General features: G+C 41.4%; 1 protein-coding gene across 1 annotated transcript in view; it reads right to left on the bottom strand.

Moving 5' to 3' along the window:
* The window catches only part of ZEB2 (zinc finger E-box binding homeobox 2), a 31,811-nt gene that overhangs the window by 3,554 nt on the left and 3,257 nt on the right, over positions 1-25,000 (bottom strand). The window contains exons 2-7 of the mRNA XM_008638198.2: positions 22,369-22,440; positions 15,890-16,078; positions 14,980-15,194; positions 12,379-12,487; positions 9,559-11,528; positions 7,383-7,563 (exon numbers count right to left, since the gene is read on the bottom strand). Coding sequence (XP_008636420.1) covers positions 7,383-7,563; positions 9,559-11,528; positions 12,379-12,487; positions 14,980-15,194; positions 15,890-16,078; positions 22,369-22,440 — 2,736 coding nt within the window. The remainder of the gene's footprint in view (positions 1-7,382; positions 7,564-9,558; positions 11,529-12,378; positions 12,488-14,979; positions 15,195-15,889; positions 16,079-22,368; positions 22,441-25,000) is intronic.

Raw genomic sequence — 25,000 nt, 5'->3', positions numbered from 1 at the left:
TTTAAAGAAGCAAAAGCAGGGAGAGGATGAGTACAGTGGAGTGCCAGCCAAGAGAAAAGGGCTAGGAAGCACCAGCATGGAAGGAAATCCATCAGGAAAAATTATAAATGCTTTCAGACCACTGAAGGATCTCAACTTCCAGGAAAACTCAAGCTGCTCCCTTATGAACCTGATCTGCTTTTTTTCCCCAGGACATGAGAGCACAGAAAGTCAGGCACAGAAAAAACTCCACTTTCATAGCAAAGTTGTTAAGAATGAATACCAAGGACTATGCTAATTTTTTTTTCAATCCAGTCACAGCTACCTTCAAGTCCCACTGTGAAAGTTCACATTTAATAAGGTGTGATTAACGAATCCTCAAGGAAGCCAAAATTGTGTTATGAAATGACGGGGAGATCTGGCAGCAAGGAAAATACAGGAGAAACCACAGCTAAAGTAACCCAAGTGACAGGGAAACTAGTAGATGCCTGGAAATTAGGGCTCAGACTGCAATTTTTTGTAAGAGTTTCCTAGGCCTGCACACATACAAGGTTTCTTTTTTTTCCTTTATTTCCCTCTATAATAAAATTGAAAATTCAAACTTGATATTATATTGAATTATAGCAGACTTACTTGTGTGAGCTATTTCCTAAATCTGCATTTCTGCCAATTTAACCTGTTGGTTAAAAGTCAAACTCAAAGAAAACGCTGGGCTTTGAGCTATAAATGTATTTTGGCTTTGAACCTCCAGCCTTGACCTAGGGGTGCACCAAATCCAGAGCTGGAGTCAGCTACCTGCGATTCAGGGCACAAGTTTAGCCACTAAGGGGAAATCCCAGAGTCTTAGCTCAGGAGATTTAAGCACGATCAAGTCACTTACTCAAATCAGCTTAAAATCCCAAAGCACTCTCAGCCTAAGCGCTCTCAAACCCCAGCACTGCCAGTGGAAAACCCTCATGGATGAGGTGGGAGCTTTCCCACTGCTACCAACACCCAATGGGATGAACCTCTGCCATGACCCAGTTGTCCTGTTGATTACCCTCAGAGCAACACACTGATGACCCCTCACTAATACCTCCGTAATTGCTAATTTTGTTTATTTTTTTTGTTCCTCACAGACTATCTGCTTTTCCTCGGCATCTTTTCAGTGTCCTCCTCACTGAACTGCCCACATTGTCTCAGTCCCTCCCTCTGACTTACTTTTCCCTAACATCAACAAGCCCAACCCTTGTCTTGTTCCACTTCTCCACAGTCAGTTTTCCATTACTTCGAATTCCCTGATTTTTTTTGATGCACACTACATCTGATGCCCACTACACCCTTCTCTGTCCCATCCCTGGAAACATTTTAGGTCAGATTGGAGGGGGCCCTGAGCAGCCTTGTCTAGTTGAAGATTTCCCTGGTTATTGCAGGGACTAGATGACTTTAATGATCCCTTACAACCCAAACCCATTCTATCTATGATTTTCGCCCCACAGTTGTGCTCCATCCAGCTCCCAGTACTTTTCCTTTCCTGAAACAGAAGTCAACCACCACCACTGCTTCTCATCCAGACTTGCCTCCACCCACCCTTCCAAAGGCTGGGTGATGTGCTCATCCCTCAGTCTTTGCCTGCGTTGCTCACCCCTTGCATGTGGCATTCGTGCCATACACAGATGTAGCCTGGCAGGGAATCATGCATATTTTATAAATTAATTTAGAAATGAATAGATTAAAATACTTCATATTTTCATATTAATTTATGTTAGTACTAAAAAGGCAGTGCTAGAGCTATTTAGTCTACCACATCCATATCAAGGCCTCAGTTTTGATCTGAGGGAACCTGACAGCTTGGGCTAAGTTCTTTGTTCAGACACCACACAACATACCTTAGCAGTGCTCAGCGTGCAGCTGTTACAACACTAATTGAAATATGTTTTTAAATGTATCGGGTTTCTGAACATTTGCAGAAGAATTATTTTCTTCCCCTCATGTGCAAAACCCAATATTTCAGCCGTTTAAAAGGAGTGTTTAATCCCTACAATGTGTTAGTAGGTCATAAAACAAAGCTGGACTCAGGTATTTTACACTGGGGAGGGGGATGATTGTAGGTGGATGAGGACGACCTACAACTTTAGGAAACCACACAGGTTGCTCCAAGCCCCGTCCAACCTGGCCAGAGCCTCACCACCCTCACAGTGAAGAATTTCTTCCTAATATCTAATGATATCTCCCTAATATCTAATAATATCTCCCTAACATCTAAAATCCTAATATCTAAACTCACTCTTGTTCATTTTGAAGCCATCACCTTGTCCTAGAGCACTGTTATGCGATGTCACAACATTCATAACATCGTTGGAGTAGAGGTAAGTCAAAAGGAAGCAAATTTGACATTCCACCCCACAGGTTGCATCCAATCCCATCCGAGATCCCCTGTGTCATCCATGGGGGACAGAGCTAAGAGTGATGGACCCAAGGAAGCTCACAGAAGGGCTCATGAAACACTTGTGTTTCGTCAGATGGATGAGTGATGTAGATGACACATTTTGCAATGAAATTAAGTGAGAAATCTCTCTCTAATATCTAGAGGAAATGTTTGGGCCTCTTTCTTTGTCATTGCAAAACACAGGTTCCCATGGGGGCCCATGCTCAATCTACAGAGGGAAAATTATAACTAACCTGTTTGCAAAGCCTCTAAAATTGCATTTCTGTTAAAACAAGACAACAACAACAAAATCTCTGACAGTAAGTATCTCTCAATCTTCCTGGGCTAAAAGTCTTTGACTGAAAAGCTGTGCATTTCCCATTTGCAGGGGTATAAAAGTCACAAGACATCAGATCACAAGCTGTCACTGGTCCCAGACTAAATATCACCCATCCTTTGCCTAAGGCAAGTGGGTCTCTTTTGCGTGGGAGGGGGCCAAACAGAAATCCCACTCTTCAGAAGAAAGAAGGAAATATTTTTGTGACAGTTTGTTTTTATTTTTTTTAAAGGCAGTTCTTTTGAAGCTGCTCAGGGGTTTGGATGTTAGATGTAGTCCCAATGGAGATGGATTAGTGGCCAGAGCATAGCAAAGCGGTCAAAGGTGCAAGATAAATGCAATTTATATATAATTGCCTAAGCTGCACCTGTTCAATTTTCAATAGGAGACCTTGTCTGCCGACACAAACATAGAATATATCCTTTTTGTTTCTTTATTTGAGTGTAAAATGGGGAATTCTAAACTTGTATCAGAGTAAAGCAAGAAAAAAACCCCTTTAAATAGCATGTAAATTTTTTATGAATCAAGCTCTAAATAAAGAAAACTCCCAAGCTGGGAATTCAAAATACTAGCCAGAGAGAGCTGATTTGCTACCAGGCTCAAGAACAATATTTAGTTTACAGAATCAATCTGGAAATAAAACTAGTGCTTGCATCAGCATGAAAGCTACAAAAATAAAAAAGAGGTCTTAATAAAATATACAGTGGAAAAGGAAAGGATGAAAGCCCTAGCACAGCTATGAGGCCCTCAACAGCCCACACAAGTAATAAAATAGAATATGATGTAATATAGAACAACAATGAAAGGATTTTAAATTTCTAGGTAGGATTCTGAAAAACTGGTTCCAGCTTTTGTTGCGGAGCAGGCACGCTGAGAGTTCCCCTGTGAAGCTACAACAAAGCTGGTGTGTGGCAGACACAGGCATTGGCGAGGGCAGGACAAACACTAACCTTCATCTTACTCCTCAATCACTGGACCAGGAGCCAGGATATTTCTCTACTTCTAGACACTCCCTTCTGGTTGCTCTTCTGTTCACTCATCCACTCCTGGCTTCCCTCCTTGTTGGCAGCACAAAGATTATTTTGCTCACCAAAGCACCAATGGTTTGCCATGAAGGCAACCACCTTCTTCCCCTTTCGTCAGGAAAGTGTCTTAAACCTTGCGCTAAGCAGCTTGGAAAAATCTGAGATTAGACACATCCCATATTGGCTCAACTAATTTCAGCCCGACCAAATTAGGATGAGTCCGTAAGACTCCACAGGAAAATCATGTGGGAACTGAATGCCTGTGCTACCTGCCATGCTCTGCCCCCTAATTACAGTGCTGCATCCCCTGACTTTAAGGAAATAGGGCCTTGTGAAGCTCAGACTCTAAGAGGGACACATAACTTCTCTCAAAATTCAATGGCATACCAAAATTAACTTGTCAAAATTTGGTTCTGCAACAAACAGTGGCCTCTACACTAAATTTCAGATGAGCCAGAACCAATGCAATTCACTCATTGCAGTAACACAATAAATTTTCCTTCTCCCCATGAAGCTGAAAGATATTACAGAATACCACCAATACTGCACAAATTAAAAACTATGGATTGTGAAATTCGGGGCCCTTTTTCTACTCTTCTCCAGCTGTGGCAGGCATGGTGCACAGAGGTAATCAGAGAGCTCTTTGTCCTGCAGCTGGCCACATGGTCCTACCAAAAGTTTTTGGGTTGACAAAAAGAACTGGCTAAATCCCATTCTTCTTGCCCTGGCAGGGAAACTCAGCTGCACAACACAACACTTGATTAACAATAAACAATGATTCAGGCAGCTTATGTAATTTTACCTGCCAATGTTGTGCTTCAAATAATTTCTCTGTGATAAGATTTTAGGGGCCTCTGTCTGACTCTTTTAACCCTTTTTCTATCACTGGCTTTAATAGGTACATGGACCTTGAGAAAGGGTGAAAAATAAAAATCTGATTGTCCCAAAGTCCTAGTAAAATACATATATGCTTTTTACACAGAAAAAAGGAGATTGGTATAAACAGCATCCATCATTTGTGCTTCTCCAGGAAAGACAGGAAGCATTCCAATTCCTCCTAAAACATGTTTTTAATGAAGCTACAACGGGTCATGATCAGCTGCTCAGAAAACAGGAACACTCTCAGAATAAAAGTTTTTTTATCTTTTTTAGGTTTCAAGAAGTGGGTTGAAAAATCTGGGCTTGCTCTTACAATGACCCCAAAGGCAGAAGAGGGTGTTACTTTGAATTCGGTTCCTTCCACTGAACACAGACTGCAGTTTCACACCTACGTTATTAATGCAATTACAAGCTCTGCCTGAAACTATCAAATTAATTTGAAATTCACTTAAGATGCACCTGAGCCATTAGCCAGGATGCCAGTGCTGTGTGCCTCCTGAAAGCTGTGCATCAGGTCTTGGGGCTGGCCCAAGCAAGCCCTTCAGAGCTCCCAACCACTCAAGCACTAGCGTGATGCACCGAGGAACTGATGCCTTGAAGTGGCTACCTGAAAACAGAGGCTAGACAAGATTAAGAGAATAAAAGTAGGTATTTATTTGAAGGCATCAGCTCCATAAAAGAAAATGCATCCTTGATAATAGCACTTCCCACTTTATCCAGTGAGCTCCATTGCAGGATTTAATGAATTAATATTTACAACACCCCAGAGAGGCGGGCTGGTATCGTTTCCCCGTGTTTCAAAGATGGGTGAGGGTGAGAGAAAGCTGAAGCAATTTGCTTTAATTCACAGAGGAAGTCTGTGGCGAGGCAGGGGAGAGTGTAGTGCTCTCACTGCCAGTGCCTCTGCCACAAGATCATCCTTCCTGTCCCTAAATGCCAGGCTCCAGCCTGATGATGTGCTGTAGTTCTAGCATATTAAATCTGACACCCTATACATGTTCTGGATCATAAGGCTGAGTCCCATAAAATTGATGGACATGAAGTTGAGAAGCCAAAAGGGACAGAGGAAAGAAGCAGGAGAAGAGTTCCTGCATTGCAGCTGTGTGGCATTTTTCTAGGAGGTAGGTTCCCATGCTACTTCAAGACCATAACATATTTTTGCTATTACAAATGCAGTTTATTTTGCAAATCAAGGTGATTGCACACATTTCAGCTTGTCAAATTTTCAGCCTTTCAACCATATGTCTGTCGACCTTATGGACTACCAACTTTATGGGATTCAACCATATGTCCAGATCCTGATATATATGAAGGCCAGTTCTAACATAAGAGCTTTACAGTAGTAGTGTAGTAAACCATAATGTTTGCAGATGGCTGTAATAAAATCATTCAGGAGAGGAAAGGTGCAGGGACGTAAAGCCTTCAAAGCTTCTTCTACTGAATAAACAATTTGATCTGAATAATGTAGTGGGAAGCACATTCCACCAATGAACTGGCTGATCTAGTCCAAAATGTTGCTTTTAATTTTCTTTCCTAATCCCACGTGTATTTTAACTTCCTTTTGTATTTTCCTTTGTGGGATTAGCTTAAAATTTGGAAGGAAAGTATAAGGAGGAAAAATAACAAAGTAAAGTGTTTTGTTTTAAAGGCACAGTCCACTTCTGAATTGTAAATTTTTCATCTGTGAAAAGCCAAAGGGTTATGTGGGGCCTGGAAGATGTATTAATAGAGAGGTATATGGTTTTTACCCTCACATGGTGAGACTGAAGGATGATGTGACTTGCTTCATTTCCTGAAGCGGGACTCAACTTTCAAAGTTAAGGAAAGTTTCCTCCTGAGTAAACTTTTTCTCTAACGCTAGGAAGTTGGAGTTTGGTTTATGTCCTGCTGCACAATAATTCAGATGATAATTCACATTCCCTTTGTCCAATATAACTTGATATCTCTATTATTTGGGAAGCTCCGGTCCCATTTTCCCCTAGCTGAAACATGCTGAGCCGATTTGTGGCCCTCAGAGAGCTGTCCTGGCTGACAGTGGGGAAGGGAGCACTGTCTGTAAGGGGAACCATGGCCAGCATAGGTGTGATGGAAGATCTTTTTCAAACCTAAGTATTTTTTAAGCTGACAGTGCGTGGTGAGCTTTGGCAATCTTCCTTGAACTAGACAAAAATCACTTCCTGCTCAGGAAAGGAAGGAACCTTCCCTGGGCATTAACTGGGAAGTGAAAAAGTGAACTGCAACCTGCTTGTGCTGCTGGTGTGCAAAATCACAGTGAGAGGAATCCCCCTGAACGGTTGACTTTCAGATAACTTGGCCAGAGCCAGCTCTCATGCTGCTAGCGTCAGTGGAAGTTTTCTTATTGGATTAAATGGAGCAGGGTCAGAGAGTGCTTAAGAAACCAGAAATACACTGTAACTCTTCCTTCCCATGCCGGACTTTGTGTTGACCAAGTTGCAGTTGTTTCTGAGTGCTAGGGCCTGTCTCATTTCAAGAGGGCTTGCCCTGGGAGACGCTGATTACCACAACTGCCATCACAATCTGCGTGAAATCTCACACAGCACCTACCAACATTCACCCCCTTGTACCCAACTGTCCGTCATCAAGCAGTAACCATCAAGAAAAATTAAACAAGTAAGTGGAAGGGAGCAAAATAATCTTTTGAAAGCCTCAGCACCTGCACAAATGTACTCATGAAAGACTGTGAAGAACACAGCATGACCCTCAATCCTGCCCTCGGCGTGCGCGGCTGCCCTACCTGTGTGCTCGTATTTGTGTCGCAGCAGGGAACTGCTCTTCTGGAATGTCTTGTCACATAAGTCACACGCGTACATGCCACTTTCTGTCTTCTTGATCTTCTTTCGGGACAGACAGGAATCGGAGTCCGTCATGTCGTCTAGGCCGGACATGTAGTCTGGGGTTCCATCAAGCAATTCTCCCTGTGAGGGAACCACTCATCAGCAACAGCTGCTTTCACCACCAATCCTGCCCACCAACCATCCCAGGGAAGTTAAAATCACGCCTCGGTGGTCCCTCTTAGCTTAGGAATATGAATAATGAAACTAAAGCTGATGGAAAATATGGAAATAATGAGGAGCCTTCTATTTCTACGCCTCAAACCAACTTTCTGTCTTTAAGCACTCTGTAGTAATATGGTTTACACAAACCGACAGTATTTACCATATCAGCACTAAATATTTCCAAGAAAATGTGAAGGGGAGGCTCTTCATGGCCAGCAAAAGGTATTGTAATATTTTACAGAGGTAAAAGTAAGCAACAGCTAAGGGATCATTCCTTTCAAAACTCCAAAATTTGGATACGTTCTGTGTCTGTAGAAAGGTTTTAATTGAATTTTATATTTAGGTACAAATGTTATTATTATGCAATCCATTTAAATGTATGTCTCCCGACTAAAGGCCTCAAGCTATATTTTTATATTTAATTTTGTAATTTGAAATAGGGAATATTAATAACACTTTTTATCAATGTTCTATCTATGTTAAAACAGCCTTCAGCATTAAGCAATAATGAATGTGGATCAGTAAATTATTAAATTTCTTGATATTTATTTTGTCTTGATCCAAAGAGAGTGCAAACTTGCATGATAACATACATTTCCATTTGCTATCACACAGTTCAGTTTTCTTAGACTAGTTTTGCACTAATTAATATTAGAGAAGATTAAATACGCTTAAATACATTTACAAAGAGGGCAGATGTACTGTAAATTGGAATAGTGGAACAGCTGTTATGGAGGTGCAGTGCTATTTATGCACCTATTGTGCAAAGAGGGATTACAGTCTGTAATGTAAAACCATACCTGATTTTCACATTTGAAACTATAAAACATTTACTAGTCAGTAAAATTACTAATAGACGGTAATAGGACATAGGGGAACAGGCGCAAATGTAAGAAAAAATTATTAATCTATAATCAGTTAATCTCATTTAACTAAACTCTGTACATTGTATCTGAATACACCCAGCAAAAGGCTATAAATGTACAAGACTTCTGTGGAGCTGCTCTTCACTGCAGGCATGCAAGGCACAAAATCCTTTGCTACACCCATGTTGTCTCTGGGACAACCCGAGGGAAGGACTCAGCATTGTACCTGGGCACAAAGAAGTGCTGACCCAGATTACATGTCCAGGGAAAGACTTTGCGATTAAGGGCTCTGGCTGCTACCTCTCCAAATAATTTCATTTAATCTCTGGGGTTTTTTCAAAGCTGTTCCAGATGACTGGCAGGATTAGAGGACTAGGAGTCTGGGAAGTGCAGTAGGTGGCCCGAGGGAAGGGGCTTTGGGTCAACATTTCTCATCCCCCAGACATTCGTGAGAAGAGAGGACAACTTTCCCATGAATGGTGGGTGAACAATCCCCCCAAAATACAGAGAAGGAAGCTCAGAAGGCTTTCAATGGATTAGTGTCTATGAGGCTGTATGGACATCTGCTTAGAGGGATACAACTTTGTATCCAAGTTTGGCAGGTGCCTCCCAAGGGGTCTCCCACTGCTCCTTTTCTCTTTGGTGAAATGTAGCTATGCCCTGAAGAGATCAATTTCCCCACAAAGTTTCCTTTTTTTTTTCTCTAGTATACGATTTTTCATGGATATTATTATTATTATTATTATTATTATTACTGTATTACTATACAAATCTAATGATAAATGGCTAAACTCTTAACAGAATAAAGGTCATTATGCCAAATAATATTCAAAGTAATTGGTACTGCTTCTGCCAAGTAGAGGCACTCAAGTTAACTGCAGTTTATTTTCCTACTGCACCACATCTTTCCAAGTTCAGACTTAAATAAACTCTGCTAATTTTGTTGGAAGTGTTGATTATAGCTTTGGGCTTTTTCTTCTGTAAGAGGACATATCACAAAATACTAAATTCTAGCCTTTCAAAGGAAAAAACTGTTGAAACTTTTTACCTGAAATCCTTGTTTCCGCTGGTACTTTCTCCTTTGCTGCATATCGGCAAAAGTAGCTGCTCCAGTTGGGTAGGTATAGGCCATATGTGGTAGGAAGCTCATCTGATCTAATCCTGGGTATGGTCGCAGCCCAGGAATACTGGTCTGGACTGGTGGCATAAAAGTGGCTGGAGGAAATGCGCTCTGTGGTGGAAGTGTTGTGTATAAAGGTTTGGCACTAAATGGGTTCATACCAAATACTGGGTTAGTGCTTTTATCCAGATTATTTGAATTAGAAAACTCCTTTTTGATAAATGTCAAGTTCAGTGGCTCATCTGAGTTTTCAGATGATGAAGAAACACTATTGTGTTCTAAATTTACACTATTAGATTTTGTTTTGTTCTTTGTGGCTATAATACTTTTGGGCTCCTTCATTTGTTTTGGTAAAGACAAGTCCAATGGCTCAGCCTGAAGCTCCTCAGAAGAGAAACTGTTTGGAGTGTAAGAACTACTGTGGGAGTTTTTAGAAGATGTGGAAGAAAGATTTAAAGGAGAAGGAGTATTGCTCCTAGAGTGGTCCAATTTATCAACTGGCTTAATATTGGTAAAATGAGGAGGTTTTGTTAGCCTGAGAGGAGTATCACAATTAGTAACACTGTTATGGAGTTCAGCTATAGATGGTGAAGTTATAGAGTCCACAGGCTTTATTGGAGATCTGGCTGACAAAGAGTCTTTAGTGGGAGTGTTGTTGGTGGCAGCCAGCGCCACCTTGGCACTGGCCCTTTCCAGTGATGGTGACCTGGAACTTGAATACTGGTAGACTTTTCTTTGTTCAAACCATTCCTTCACAAATTCCTGAGGAAGGCCAACAGCAATGGAAATTTTCAGTAGTTCATCAGAGTTGGGTTCCATATTCATAGCATAATATGCTTTAAGTACAGACATGTGGTCCTTGTATGGGTTGATGGGGCTAGTCATTCCTTTCTCAGAAAGTACTGATGACAGCAAGAGGGTTTGCTTATCAAACACTCCAGGTTTGTTGGGAACCATGTTCTCGTGAGGCTGAAGGACTGCCTTGATTTCTTCGTTCATTTTACACAGGTAACGCTCATGCTGATGCAACGGAATGGGACCAGGAAAGCTTTCTTTACAGAACTGGCATGAAAATGGAGTGGATACGTTGTGGTTCTCTATCATCTTGTCTTCAGTTACCAGGTCTATTAGGGTTCGCAGCTTCTCTTTTTTAATGTTATTGAGCTGCCTCCTCGAGTCTGTGGTCAAGCTCTGGAGGCAAGCTTTGGCTTCATTAACTTTCTCTAATGTATAGTCAATAATACTTTTAGTGGCACCATTATGACTTACTACTGGAAGACCCACGGAGGGAATATTGGGGGAAGTAACTCCTTGTTCCTCGGCTTGAGAGCATGAATCCTTCATATGGTAAACCTTCAACTTGGAGATCTCTTCAGCCTTGCAGTCCATTTTCTGCCTGGAAACCGTATTGTCCACAATCTGTAGGACCTTCTGCACCTCGCTTAAATTGCTGCCTACCGCAGGAAACCCGAGCAACGGTGCTTCCATCCCTACACCTAAGTGCTGCATTGGACTTTGAGCAGACGCGTGAACTCCTAAGGGGCTGGTTGCTCCAAGTCCACCATTCATAAAAGGACTAGTTGCACTAAACCCATGTGAGGCCATAAGAACCTTGTACTCATTGAAATCTAGTGGTTCTGTTTTAATTTTCAGTAGGCCTGTTTGCTCAGACATACTAAGTGGTTTGCCATTCTCCAGCTTGTTTCTCAGCTGTGTGATGGCTGAATTAGTAGGAGAGGAAGATACAGAATTAGGAGAAGAACCCGTCTTGATGTTGTTTCTCATTCTGCCGTTTACAGAGATTAAACCAATACACTTCTTGCTGCTGATGTGCGAACTGTAGGAGCCAGAATGGGAGAAACGTTTCTTGCAGTTGGGACACTCATACGGTTTTTCACCTGAAATGATAATTAAAACCAAATGTTAGTTATCATTCTTGCTGCTATAATTGCAAGAGATTATATTCGATATCTAACTGATTGCCTGTGTATACAGTGATTAATAGTGAGGGAAATATTAATTCTATGAATATGACCGCACACCACCACTGCTTTACCCTCCTCTTTCTACAGGTTTTGAGGTCAGTTTGGACCCAAGGTCTCCAGGTGGCAACAGCCATCAAGGTGGGAGATTGGCTCCAGACTGACTAGGGCAAGTCACAGGTAAGTACCCTGAGGGGAAGGGAATCAAATCAAATCAAGACTGTTCAAATTTGATTTGTTTCTTTTTTTTTACGCCCAAAGAATGGAATTTTCACTGAATATGAGAAACTGAGTCCTGATGTTAGAACATCCACATCAGTTTGTGCCAGGGCAGAGCCTGGTGACATTTTGTGTGCTGAATTCTGCATCAAGTAGGAGAGCCAAAATGCCCAAGTCATTCAATCTGAGACACTTGGCAGTTACTTGTTATCTGAGAATATGAGTTGTATTTCACTCGGGGGGACTTTTTATTTTGGAAAATATAATGGACTCTTCAGATTCCCGCTGCACAGCTATGAATGAACGCTTCTGAGCTCAAATTGCCAAACAATCTATATTATTTGCAGGAAGCTTTAGTATTTCCAAATCTTTCAGCAAGACCGTGGTATTAACAGCATGATAAATGAGGATGACTCAGATATCACTTATGAAATACCTTAGTAGCTCCAAGAAGCCAGAAGCAGAACTGTGTAAATTTTAAGCAGTCTTTAAAACTCAGCTAATTAAACAAAATGCAAATGAGCACACCAGCACCTCCGCTACTCACCACTGTGAATTCGCAGGTGTTCCTTCAGATGGTGTTTATATTTGAAGGCCTTGCCACACTCAGTGCATTTGAACTTGCGATTCCCTGCTCCTTGGGTCAGCATTTGGTGCTGGGAGGAAAAGAAGGAAAAAAAGAGATACCAACATGAATTTTATGCAAGAGAAACCATGAATTTCAAGCTTAAAAAACAAAAATTGAATTAATGTGGCTCTGAATTCATCAAGCGGACCAAAAGGTCTGCATGTACATTTATTTGTCTCATCAGTGTTGCAATAAAAATCAAAATGTTGGCAGTAAACCGAAACAAATGAGAAAGTACTTTCACATGAGCATTCGATATTTGCTTTGGAATTATTTCCTAAGTCTCTCATCAGAAATGTGTTGCTTTAAGGTATCTTACAATGAGAGAAACAGTTTTATAAGTAGATTTGTGGCTCTTAATATTCCTAGCAGATTCTGAACATGTGGGACTCGGCTTGTTTAAAAATTCTGTTTACTGCATGTGGAGTAAAGAGAGAAACACTGTCGTTAGTGGCATTTTGTGTAAGATTTAATTCATTATCAAGCAGGAGAGATTGCGTCTTCGGCATAAGCTGCTGCTGGAAATATTTTTTAAAATCACAGAGCAGCAGGAAAGACTTGAGCTACCTTTCGTGCCGTGTTTTCTCCTGGTGCTCTTCTGAGGGGTGAGAGAAAGTTGAAAGTTAAAAGTGGTGTAAAGATATAATCAAAGGCAGCTGACCTTTTTGCAACAAGCAAGGAAAGCCCCATGACTTTGAATTTTGAGAGAAAAAAAATAATTAATTAAAAAATAATTATTATCTTGATAATCATGTAGCCAACCACTTTGGATGCTCAAGGTAGGAGGTCAGCCTTTTGCAAGCAACCATGACACAAAAGCCTTTTGCAGGAGCAGGGAGGGGGGGAAAAAGGGGGGAAAAAAGAAGAGAAAAAAAAAAAAGACAGCGCCGAAACGGTATGACAACTGCGAGGGTGTGCTGCCTCTTCCCACATTCCTGGCGAGACAGATGGTGTTACATGGGACACAGGGAGGTTTGTTCAAACAGCAGCAACCTTCAAAGATCAAGCAGAGCCCAGCCCGCCGCGCGCCATTGAGGGACCCGCGCTCATATGTTGCTGAGTTGCATAAACAAACAGCAACAGCTGTTTTGTCTCCCCCCATCGCCCTCCAAGGACTACTATAAACTTTAGTTGTGCCACTGTTAATATGATACAATCATTTTAATTTACTAATTGTAAATGCCATGAGCAAATGAGGGGACTTTTCAACACCAAAGCTACCATTCATAATGCGCCAGTACCAGCGCACTCTTGCATGTGAAATTTCAGGCGGTTACGTTGGATAAATATCCAGGCGGGTTTTTTTCCCTCCCCTGGTGTTTTTAATGATACGAGGCAAAAGGAAGAACCTTACAGTGGATCAGGTTAGGAAAAATATATATGGGAAAATGTGTTTGTCTACTGGGAAGCCACAGGAAGGAAAGAATAGGAGAAAGCGCTCTGGAGCCATTTATATTGATTTAAGATCAAGCAAAAGATACAGTTCTCTTAAAAATGCTAATTGCAAAAGTCGTGTGATTAGGAAGATGTGTGTTTGCCTAACTGAATTTACCTTATGCTGAGAAAAACCTACCAAGAGAAATCCAGCTGATTGTGATTTTCAGGTTTTGAAGAAAAAGAAATATGGCATAAAGCCTCTGTAATTTGACACAATGCACACATCTATTTATTCAACTTTTAACCACACCATTTGAGTTTCCATTACAGCCCTCCTTAAGATGGGTTTTCAGAAGTAATCCTCCAGCGAGGAGCAGTTTTTCTGCTGGTGTGTAAAGAATTTTGTGGTGCAGGTCTATCGCCAGCCCATCTAGGAGCACTAGGGAAGCTCAGTCACCTGTTTGAGACACACAGCATTTCCTTAAATGCGGCGCTGATATAATATTACACGTACCCCATCGAGGAAAAAAGGGCTTTGATTTATTGCAGATATGCTGCCGGGCTATACAAATGAGAGCAATGCCCAATTCTAGTGGCACAATCACAAATGATAGCCTATATGTACTGTCGGAAGAGTTCTTCTCAAAATGTGTAATTATGTCTAACAAACGATTATACAAAATATGCATAATTTCATGTGATTGAAAAGGTTACTCAAAAAGTAATGAAAAAATATTAGTGGATCTTTTAGTATGTCTTGGAGCTCCTATTTGCAACACTGCAAAGTAAAACTAGGTGAAAAATGGAATTAAAATTGCTGAGATGTTTAATAATGTATAATTAAAATGCTACAGTTTCATTCACTTTTTGAGGAACATAAAAACGAAACTAAAGTCAAGTTAAAGTGCAAATAAAATTTCTAAATTAGAAATTAACACACTCATTCGATCGTGAACATAAGACTATTAAATCATATTAGAAGAGACCATCAAAAAATCATTTAGACCTCAATTAAAGCTATTACCATTAAAAGATCTGCATCTTCAAAATGCCATGAAAAATTAATAATGATTGCCAATCAAAGCAATATCGTTTCTCTAAGGGGTTATTACAGAAAGAAATCACTTAAAACCAGCCCCCCACCTGATCTGTCCCTGGCTTGTGTGTCACCATATGCCGCTCGAGCTGGGTGCGGTAGGCAAACGTGTAGTTACAGAGAGGGCACGAGAAGTTCTCCTCGTTCTTCTCGTGGCGGTACTTGATGTGCTCCTTGAGGGACGTCAGGCGCTTGTAGCCCCGGTCGCAGTAGGGGCAGGTCAGCAGTTGGGCGAAGGCATCTGGAGTTCCAGGTGGCAGGTCTGCGCCCCGGGATGGGGGGGGAAAGAGAGGCAGGCCAAAAGGTCAGCAAATCAATGGCAGCTCATGGGCTGATTGCCCGGGATGGTATGAGAGGAATCGCCGCAATCTGCTGCCCGGGAGGGAGGGACGGCGCTTCCAACCGGCAGCGGGAGGCACCGGCACCCGCGCACGCCCACGGCAGACTCGCAGGGCCCGCTCTGGACCCCGCCGGGAAATTAATTATGGGCATCACTCCTCCCGCAGACCTGGCTGGCTGGAAAACTAAGAAATACTTTTCCTGATCAATTGGCAATTTGCATTCCAGCCCCAGCTCATTACGTTACTTATGCCATTGACCGAATCCTTCCTACTGACTCTTCTCCAATTATTTATCAAGGCATTGGAGAGCAATAGGCTGGCTACTCTGTCTTTTGTTGCATTTAAACTCTATTAAAACTTCTCAAACTCCCAAGTAGAGCAGCAGCCTTTCTCCTGTTTAAATTCAGCTCTATAGTTCACCCACCGAATAATACAAATGTGCTGACTAAAAAATCACAATACACTGAAATTACAGCCCCAATCTTTGCTCATGAAATTCCATGCCGCTGCAGCTGTTCTTCAATTTTTAAGGTAAACACCCAGGCATGTAGTGCATTTATAATTGCAACAGCTGCACGAGGTCAGGATACTGGCTAAAAATGAATTACAGCCTCACCATTTTCTTCTTGCCCATTGGCCTCTGGAGTGCCAAGGCGAGACAGTTCCTCAGGGGCTTCAGGGTAAATAATGGCTGTGTCGCTGCGCTGCAGGTACTCTGCTATGCTGACTGCATGCCCATCTCCTTCCTCCAGTTTCCTTTTGGCAAAATATTCCTCAAAGTCCGACGTGCAATTTGCATTCTTAACTGAAATGAGAGAAGGAGAAAAGAAAGGGTGGTTGAGTGCATCATCCCAGAGAGCTTGGGCCGGTCAGCAACGTTACAGGTTGAGCAGATGTACTGGAGCTACAAGGCTGGGGCTGCAGCTGGATCCTTGCTCTCATCGGCCTTGCTCTAGCTCCCAATAAAATTAATGTGGGCTTTCCACCAGCGTGGATGGAAGTAAGGGCAGTTAAATAAATGAGAGCAGAGGCTCTACAGGGCAGCAGGAGAAGTTTATGAGGCTTGGGTAATGCAGGTAATCTTTCATTGCTGGAACCTGAACAATCTTCATGGGGCTCCTGGGGGTCCCACAACTTTTGGCATGAGCCCAGCTCAACCTACAGGACTGAGCTCAGCTGCCCCTGGATCATGCAGACCCCGAGACAGTCCTCATGTGGGAGATGGTAGCTGCAGGTACTAAAAGACCAAACTTTTCTGAGACAGGTCCTGCCTCAGGCTGCTCTTCATCAGGCACAAGAAGAAAATTTCTCACATCTTCCCCCTTTTTCTTTCCTCCCTGAAAAATTAACTTATAATAGGAGAATAGGTAGTTTTAGAAACTTATTGCTTCATGATTTCTGCAATAGAACCACATGGTTTAGACCATAACAGGGTCATCCAGCCCAAAACCACTCTGACAGTCCATACAAGAGTTTTCCATCTTTTCTTTAAATGGAACCTCAATTTTTTACAATCCATGCAATCTCCATGAAACATAATACATGTTTAGCCACAAAACATCCTGTTACTAAAAATGTGCTTTTCTCCTCCATGTATGAACACTGCTTGCAGGAAAGACCTTAAAACTCTGTGAAGTTATAGACAAATAATAATATAATTTTACCAGAAAAGAAAAAAAAAGGAGATTATGATTTTCTTCCACTAAATTGTTTTTCTTTTTTTATTAATAAGTCTTCGAAGACACAGCTAGTGGCAAGGAACTAAAGATACTTGTTTTTAACTGACCATAAATTAAAATAACAGCTTATGATTGATTAAATTTTTAATGTATTTCTGCTTAGGTGAAATAAAAAAATTAGGAAACACCATAAACTACTCTGGAGTACATGTAAAAGTAAAATACTAAACGGCACAATTCTGCTCTCAGTGATTCCACGGAGCAACATGGAGTAAACACATGGAAATCAAGCGGGTTATGGTTTGTAACCACTGGAAATGAGAGACTAACCAGCTCCTTGCTGTTTAGAAATGGGTAAGTGCTTTGCCTCAGCTTCCTAAGAAAATGCAAGGCAGTGATGCTGGCAGTGAAAGCGAGACATGACCTCTGACTGGGGCACAACTGGGAGCCTGCAGTGCCTGATTTGAAGCGCTGATCTCGGCGTCATCGATAAAAGTAGATATCCGTCTCTGTAAACCTCATCCCTTTAGCCGATAAAATCAAATCCTCTGGCTGAGACAAATATGCCCTATTTTTCATATGAGCTGAGCAGCTTCTCAACCGTTCTGCAGTATTTTAGTGACAGTGACCAAATGGCACAGGGCAAGAGACCCTGGTTTTGGAAGGAAACTTCTGTTCCTATCACAGTGGTTTTGTAGGGAATGGCTACACCACCACAGAGTTCCTCTTGGTCCTTCTGCGGCTCCTGTTACCATTTGTTATTAGCATGAGAAAAAATTCTCGTCTTTCAACCCCAAAATAAAGCAGCTTCTAGAGAAGGGGAGCGTGAGTGTGGAGAAGAAGACAGAGTACTCTACCTCCATTTTGTTCTAGGAGAGAAATATAACAAAATGGTGGTTATTGAGTACACTTCATGCACAAGAGCATCAGAGTAGGTGTAGGACTTTTTGTTTTTATCAGAAGAAAAGCTAAAGCTTTAATTTTTATGCTCTAAATCTAACCTTTCATTCCCCTGTTATGCCTAGATCTTCCAAGCATTACAAGGTCATCCACCCTCTGGCTTAACACTACCCAGGCTCCACTCCTTCTCTTGTCTTAGCAATAAATTCAAGGAAAACAAGTTTATTTTTGCCAAATTTAGACCATGAGCCAATAAATGCCACCTGTAAAGCAAGGAGGGGGAGTTTTTCTCCAGAGAGGAGAAATGGGATGGCTCCACGGGATGGTTCCACATGTCCCTTTTCTCCTCCAGGTAAACTAGGGGCACTTGGACTTTGCAATTGCATTTATAGGATTAGGATTCCAGCCATCAAGCAAGGCCTGAGTTAAGATTAAGAGTTTCCGTCCCAAAATCAAACCTAAATGAGGTTCTTCCTTCCTGCCCCCAAGTCTATCTGAAGGCTGATCCAACAGGCTGTGGAGGACTGCTGCAATATTACTGGCCTTGGCTTCTTAATTCTCGGGATTATTTAGCTTCTACGTTTGTGCATGCAATCCAGGAGCTAAAGCAAATGTTTATGTCTACATTATAAACCCCTAAAAACAAGGGGATTTAGTGGAAAAGCTGATAGATCCTTCACTGAAACAATACAACCAGCGTGGCAATGCTGCAGATTAACACAAACAGTGAAGGATGATCATGTGGGTCTGGTTTCTCACCAGCAAGGTTACTGACAATTCAGACATGGCTGCAAGCTCACCCAGTGGTACTAAAAAGACCCATCTGACAACCGTTAGGTTTCTCTCTCAACTTCTGGGTGGAAGACTTGCTTCCCCCCTCCATGCCCTGATTTATTATCCATGCACAAAGCCATGTTCCCAGACTCCTTGTGGGCTGACACTGCATACACACTGCTCATCCCCTCCTGCAAGGCAAGAATTTCAGTGAGATCTATGGTGGGTGACCTTGCCAAATAAGTCTTTTTTTAATTAATTATTGGAGCCTGGAGAGCAGAAATATTTTCAGTTCCAAAAGCTGATGTGGCTGTGTCACATAAAAATAAAACACATTAAGGAAAGCTATCTTTGGAGGCATTTAGGACCGTTCAAGATAAAGTGGGAGAGAGGTCCAAGGAGCTTGGGATACCAGTTATTTTGTGTGGGAACTCGTCCTGCGAGATGGTGATAGCTGCCCTTAATCGCAAACAAAGCTAATAAAACCACAGCCTTCATTAGCCAGGAAGTGAGAGGCCCCCATTGGTACACACAGATTACAGCCTGAAAACGGCCTGTCCTCCAACCTGCCAAGTTTTACTTCTGTTTTCCTCCCCCTGAAAGTTTTTCTTTCCCTTCTTTAAATTATTTTAAGAGATCTTTACTTGAATTTTGTCAGATGTTAGTAATCGAAACCAGGAACATTTTTCTGTTTGTTTACAGGTATTTTGTTAATCTATTCTCTGCAAGCATCCCACTTGCAATAACCATACAAGGTAGAATAAAACAAACTATAAGAATTTCTTCATTCGTATTTTAAAAACCTCTTCTGCTAAATGTCACTTTTTCAAGTCCCCATTGCAGAAATCCTCAGAAATATTTACAAATTCATTTAGCAGGACCAAAATCTTAGATTTTCACCCTAATGGTCATTTTTGCCTTTTTACTCTGAAGCCTCCACGGCTCATTATAAAAATGCAGCTGATTAATGTCTGGATAACAAGATTTCTCTTTAAGTACCACTAGGAAGTGGCCACTTTGACAATAGCAGAATAATTTAATAATGGAGACCTTTTCTTTTCGTTTTCTTTCTCTCTACTAATGGCATTCTGCAGAGAATTTGATGCTAAAAATGCACCACAGCTATAGCACGCACCTACAGAAACTTGGCGGTTAGATGCATGTGAGTGAGTCTGAAAATGTATCTCCTGCCTTTGTGTTCAGCCCAGGTCACGGAGCACTGCGAGATCTGGTGTCAAGAGGGGGAGACATGTTGTATTGAATGAGAGAGACCTCCTTAGCCCATCTGGAAGAGCCCATATTAATCTGTAGGATGCTCTAAATAGCTTAAGGAGACCAGAAGGTCACTGTTGAATGGCTTTTGCTGAAGAGGGAGTCACTGATCCAAGTTTTTTCATTGGGTTGAGTCTCAGCCTCACCTCAGCTACTTTATTGAACATCAGTATTAAATCCCCCTATAATCTGAAGGGAAAAATTCAAGCCAAGCACTCAAGACAGGCCCAAAGCCTATAGTGAGGCTGAAGAAGAAAACTTTGAACACGTCCCAGACTATCCAGGAAGGATCTCCAATAGCTCAGCAACTGATTTCTTCCCTTTCCTCATCAAATAATGGTTGAGGCACCTCACTGGGCACAAAGGGGAGCTTTTACTCTGCATAAAGGATTCTACAGGTCCTCACAGTCACCTGGCATCTTCTACTCAAGGTGAAAAGATTGGAATAAGCATTTAATTTATCAGAGTATTTATTATGCTTAAGTAATCTGGCATTGCTCTTATGAGTCTATGGAGACTGCAGCAATTAAAGAAACATGTTCTACCCAACCTGCTGAGGCATCAACCTCCACTGAAAGGGGCTCTGAGCACCTCAGTGACAAAGATTTGTATTAAACACTATCAGAGCAGTGGGCAACTTGTGATGATTATTTGAGCAAGCCTCCCATCGTAGCTGGAGTAAAGAGGAGCCTGGGACTTGCACAGGACATTTGGGGAAGGAATTGCCAGGAGCAACACCCAGAGAAGCTCTCGCATTTCAAATGCAGACCACCTAAATGCAAAGCACTCCTTGAGCCATGAGTTTGTAGTGCATCAAGCTGGGTAGGGGTAACCCTTATTTTTCCCAGTAGAGGCAGGACACCCCATGGACCCCGCTCAGGGTTAGCAGAGGGGCTCCATGGCACCTGGCCCCTGGAGAGATTTCGTGAGGCTGACGATGAGCTGGAAGGCAAGGCCATCAGATACTGGAAGGGAAGGGACTAAGAGGACATGAAGTCTTCCCCTTCAAGCAGACCACACTGCAAGCATGAAAGAATCAAGGCCTGTTATGGTAAGGAAAATATGCACAAAGGAAGTCACACGGACTGATAGGGGACCTCAAAGGCTCTGGTAATGGTAATTCAGATAATCATCAAGTCTTGTTTCTGAATCAGATGTCTTTTAAAGTCCTGTTTCTCCTAGTGCTAAGCACAATTTGTCACTTTATTGCCATCTCTTAGAAATAAAATAAGCTTTTGAGGTACGTATGTAGCCAGTTCTGCACAGCAACATCATTAAGTACATATGTAATGTGCCTCGGTGCCACCCTCCTTTCATGCATAATAAATCTAATGGATGAAGAAAGCAGTGACATGGTTTTATTTTCCTATTATTTTCCCCCTCAAGAATGATAAAGTGAATTTCTTGTGTTGCTTAGTAAGAGCACTGGGGTTTTATGTGGGTGTTACCAACATTAGGAAAGTGTGAGTAATAAAATCCTTGCGAGACTTTGGTACCACCTTTTACAGTAATATTTGTGGAGAGTATTACCTATGAACTAAATTTCATAATGGAATGCATAGAAATGTACTTATGCTAGAAAAACTCTTCCTTTTAGCTGTGTAAATCTATCTGCAACATCTCAAATTGTGACAAAATGCAGAAGAAACATCGGGTGATGTATGGCATTCAGCTGTGCTGAGGATGGAGTGGGGCCTTTGGAAAGAACATGGTAAACCCCTGAATTCATTTGGATTAGAAAATAGCAACAGAAACCTTTTGCTGGTTTGCTTTGCTACAGAAAAAGAGAGATGGCTCAGAGGTGATGCCTGCTAAATATCTCTGTCACACTTCTTGTGCCACCAAATGTATTGATTTCTAAGAAGAGGGGAAAGAAAGCGATGCGCAAAGTGGGGGGAAAAAAAGATTAGCCGGAAACATTATAATCTCATAAATATGCATTTAAAGTGTGTGTGTCTGTGTATCTATGTAAGGGGTTTATGTGTGTCTTGCTGAAAAGATGTTTTCAGTGTCTGAAGTAGCTCACTCTGTGCACCACCCGAATCTGAGGCTGCCAAGGAGGGTGCACCCCATCCTCACTATCAAGCTCTTTGCACAGTTTCTCTCATTAAAAGGCTACTGTATCTTGGCCCAGCTACTTTATCCAAGGTTCACCCTGGCTGGGATAACATCTCCTGACACTGCTGAGAACTATTATCTCCCAAGGATGCAGCTACAAGGAGGAACTAAAGGCTAAAATGTTGTTGGACACAGGAGGGGTAGCAAGGACTCTTCACTGCATGAATTGGTCACTGTGCTCTCGTGATCAAGCTGGGGGAGGGAAATTAAAAACCAGGTGAATTATGTTGATATTTCCTAAACTTTTAACAGAAAACAAGAAATAGATAGTTTTGTCACTCTCATTCCTCATGCACAGCTAGTTCTACGTGATCCCAAAGAAAAGTGGTGCTCACACCATGCAAGGCCTTACCTGTACCATTGTTTCCGGTGGTCTGAATTGTGGCTTCAGGCCCCATAGTGTCATAATCTTCCTTCATTTCTTCTGTGAAATAAAGCATGCACACTTTTAGCACTGGCACGGTAGTGAACGGCTCACAAAGCTGGGGAGCACACTGCGGTACCGGGGAAGATCCCGCTCGGGGAAGGAGAGAAAAGGGCTGTTGTGGACCTCCACACAATGGCTTTGTTCTGGGAACTGAATGAGTTCAGCAGTGCCGAAGGGACGAGAACTTATTTACTTTAAACATGACAGCCAGTGGTGGAAAACAGAACTATTTCTTCAGAGTAAACGAAAGGCTTTCCCCAATATCAAATCTAATATGCAGCCGGGTGAGAAAAAGGGATTTTTTTTGTTCTTCGTTTTCCTACTTATTTAAAAGAAATAATCAGTTAACAGACACTGTGAGATTTATACCTGGAAGAAAATGCAAATACAGAAGGAAAATGTAAGAACTGCTTGTATCTCCCTCGCTATCTATCGCCACACAGATCTGAGCTGTCACCGTCATTTTAACCTCGTTTGAGGCACAGCAAGGATTAATATTGAGTGGTGCAGAAATGTGACAAATCTTCAACCGTGGGCACTTCTTCTCTGCCCCTACTACTTGTTTGCATCTTCTGTGCACTGACAAAGTCTGTCTTTATGGCCATAAATTGGGTTAATTCACATGCAAATAAGCATGATATGTGTAAAATTATTTACTATGTATTTTTATGGATCAGTTTACTTTCTGTGAAGCTGGGGATTCAGAGTGAGTAAAAATAGCTTTTAGAAGAGGCTCCATCACTGGCGAGAACACTTATTTTCCTGGATGTTTCAGCCTGCCTGGCAGTGCCTGTCAAACTTGGTTTCTTGCTGCTAATTTGTTAGTTTTTGTGCAACAGGTATTCACACATGCAGCCTGGATAAGATTTAACCCTCCAAAGGGTTTTCACAGGCAAAAAAAATATACAGAGCATTTCTTTCTCGCCTTTTCAACTTCTAAATGCCAGCCTTTCTCTATCTGAAGACATGCACAAACACACAACCTCTCCCTCTCCCTTTTTTTTTTTTGAGTGATAGAATTTGGTACTTGAGATTTAAGTGAAAAAATCTGCTTTAATCATTCACTGAGATGCACTTGCAAGAAATAAAATGGCACAAGGCACCCAGAAGTGGTTCAACAATGACCAAATAAATTTTAAAAAAAAGGAGAGAATTTCCCAGAAACAAGCACCAGTCGATGATGATTCAGGAAGATGGATGCTGCTCGGCCAATCAAGTGATAGACTGGCAAGGAGATCAAAGCATGCTATTAAAATCTTATTGATACATGAAGCATTAAAATTCTTATTACTCTTTTTTTTTCTTTTTTATTTGTGAGAAAGATTTTGATGAGGACAGAGACTGTCCCAGTGTTAATCCATTTCCATGACAATGATTTGACTGAAGATAGGGGAATAATATAAACAGAGCACATTCTCAGTTCATTCCTAAATTTGTAATCTTGTAGTATTCTTCAGATGTCACATTCTACAAGTAATTAGTTGGTAGAATAACAGGTTCTAATTGTATCATTCTAATCAAAACTAAAGCACAGAATGACTTAATTCAGAGCTTTACAACCAGCGTACAATACTGTGGTATAAATATACATGTTTATGGCTTTGAAGCTTAAAAAAGAGGAAAAAAATTAATGAAAGCTCTTAAGTTAAAATATGCAGGTACAAACAGATGCTAAATTTGTACAAAAGCATGGAATATGCAGACCAGATGAAAAATATTTGTTTAAACTGCACAGCAGACAAGCCAGCCTTGATTCTTTTCCCAGATCCGGCATTCTGCCTCTCTAAGGATCACTTTCATGGGGTTATCTTGTGTCCAAAACATTTAGGAGTTCAATATGTATTAATAAAATGTTGTCAATTATGATAATTGATCTGCTGTGCTAGTCTCACATCTGATATCTTTATTGCAGCCTCCCAGAAATTTTAATCAAGGTACAGTGTTTCTGAGAAGTTCAGCCTTCGATATAAATATAGCCATTGTGATTTTCTTCCTTGATCATCTCATGTGATTTCTGGTAGTAAGGAGTCACAAGTATCAGAAGTTTTCCATCTGAGGGCATGTCTACCCAGTCAGCAAGGGGAAAACAGTTAACAGCTTTTTTTTTCTTTTTTTTTCTTTTTTTTTTTTTGCATAATAGTGGTAATGTTCAAGATTTTTTGCTGCACTTCCTTCCTCCTTGCCATTTTCTTCTGTGGTAAAGAGAAGTTACAGTGTCTGGTTGCTTCCCAAAAATTATTCAAGGCTCACGGAGGCTCTGCTCTGCTTCTCGCTTTGTGCAGGTCACCGGGGTACACGCTGCAATTTTTCATGTACATTTTAATTCTCATTTAGCTGACGCTGGCACAATTTAACCTCTAGCATTGCAACACTCAAACATGACTTTTCTTTACCTAAACCTGCGCCCTTCCTAAAATCTGTGACCCTGCACTTTCTGTCTTTCTAAAAAAAAAAATAAAGACAAACAAAAAACCCAACATATATTCACAGTTTTCTTCCTCTCAGCATTAATTTGGTAGAATATAAACTCTGAATATGCAGGGCTACTGCTGTAAAT

The sequence above is a fragment of the Corvus brachyrhynchos genome, unplaced genomic scaffold (genome assembly GCF_000691975.1).
Source record: "Corvus brachyrhynchos isolate BGI_N302 unplaced genomic scaffold, ASM69197v1 scaffold126, whole genome shotgun sequence".
Lineage (NCBI taxonomy): Eukaryota > Metazoa > Chordata > Aves > Passeriformes > Corvidae > Corvus > Corvus brachyrhynchos.
This window is presented reverse-complemented; position numbering and strand designations above follow the sequence as displayed.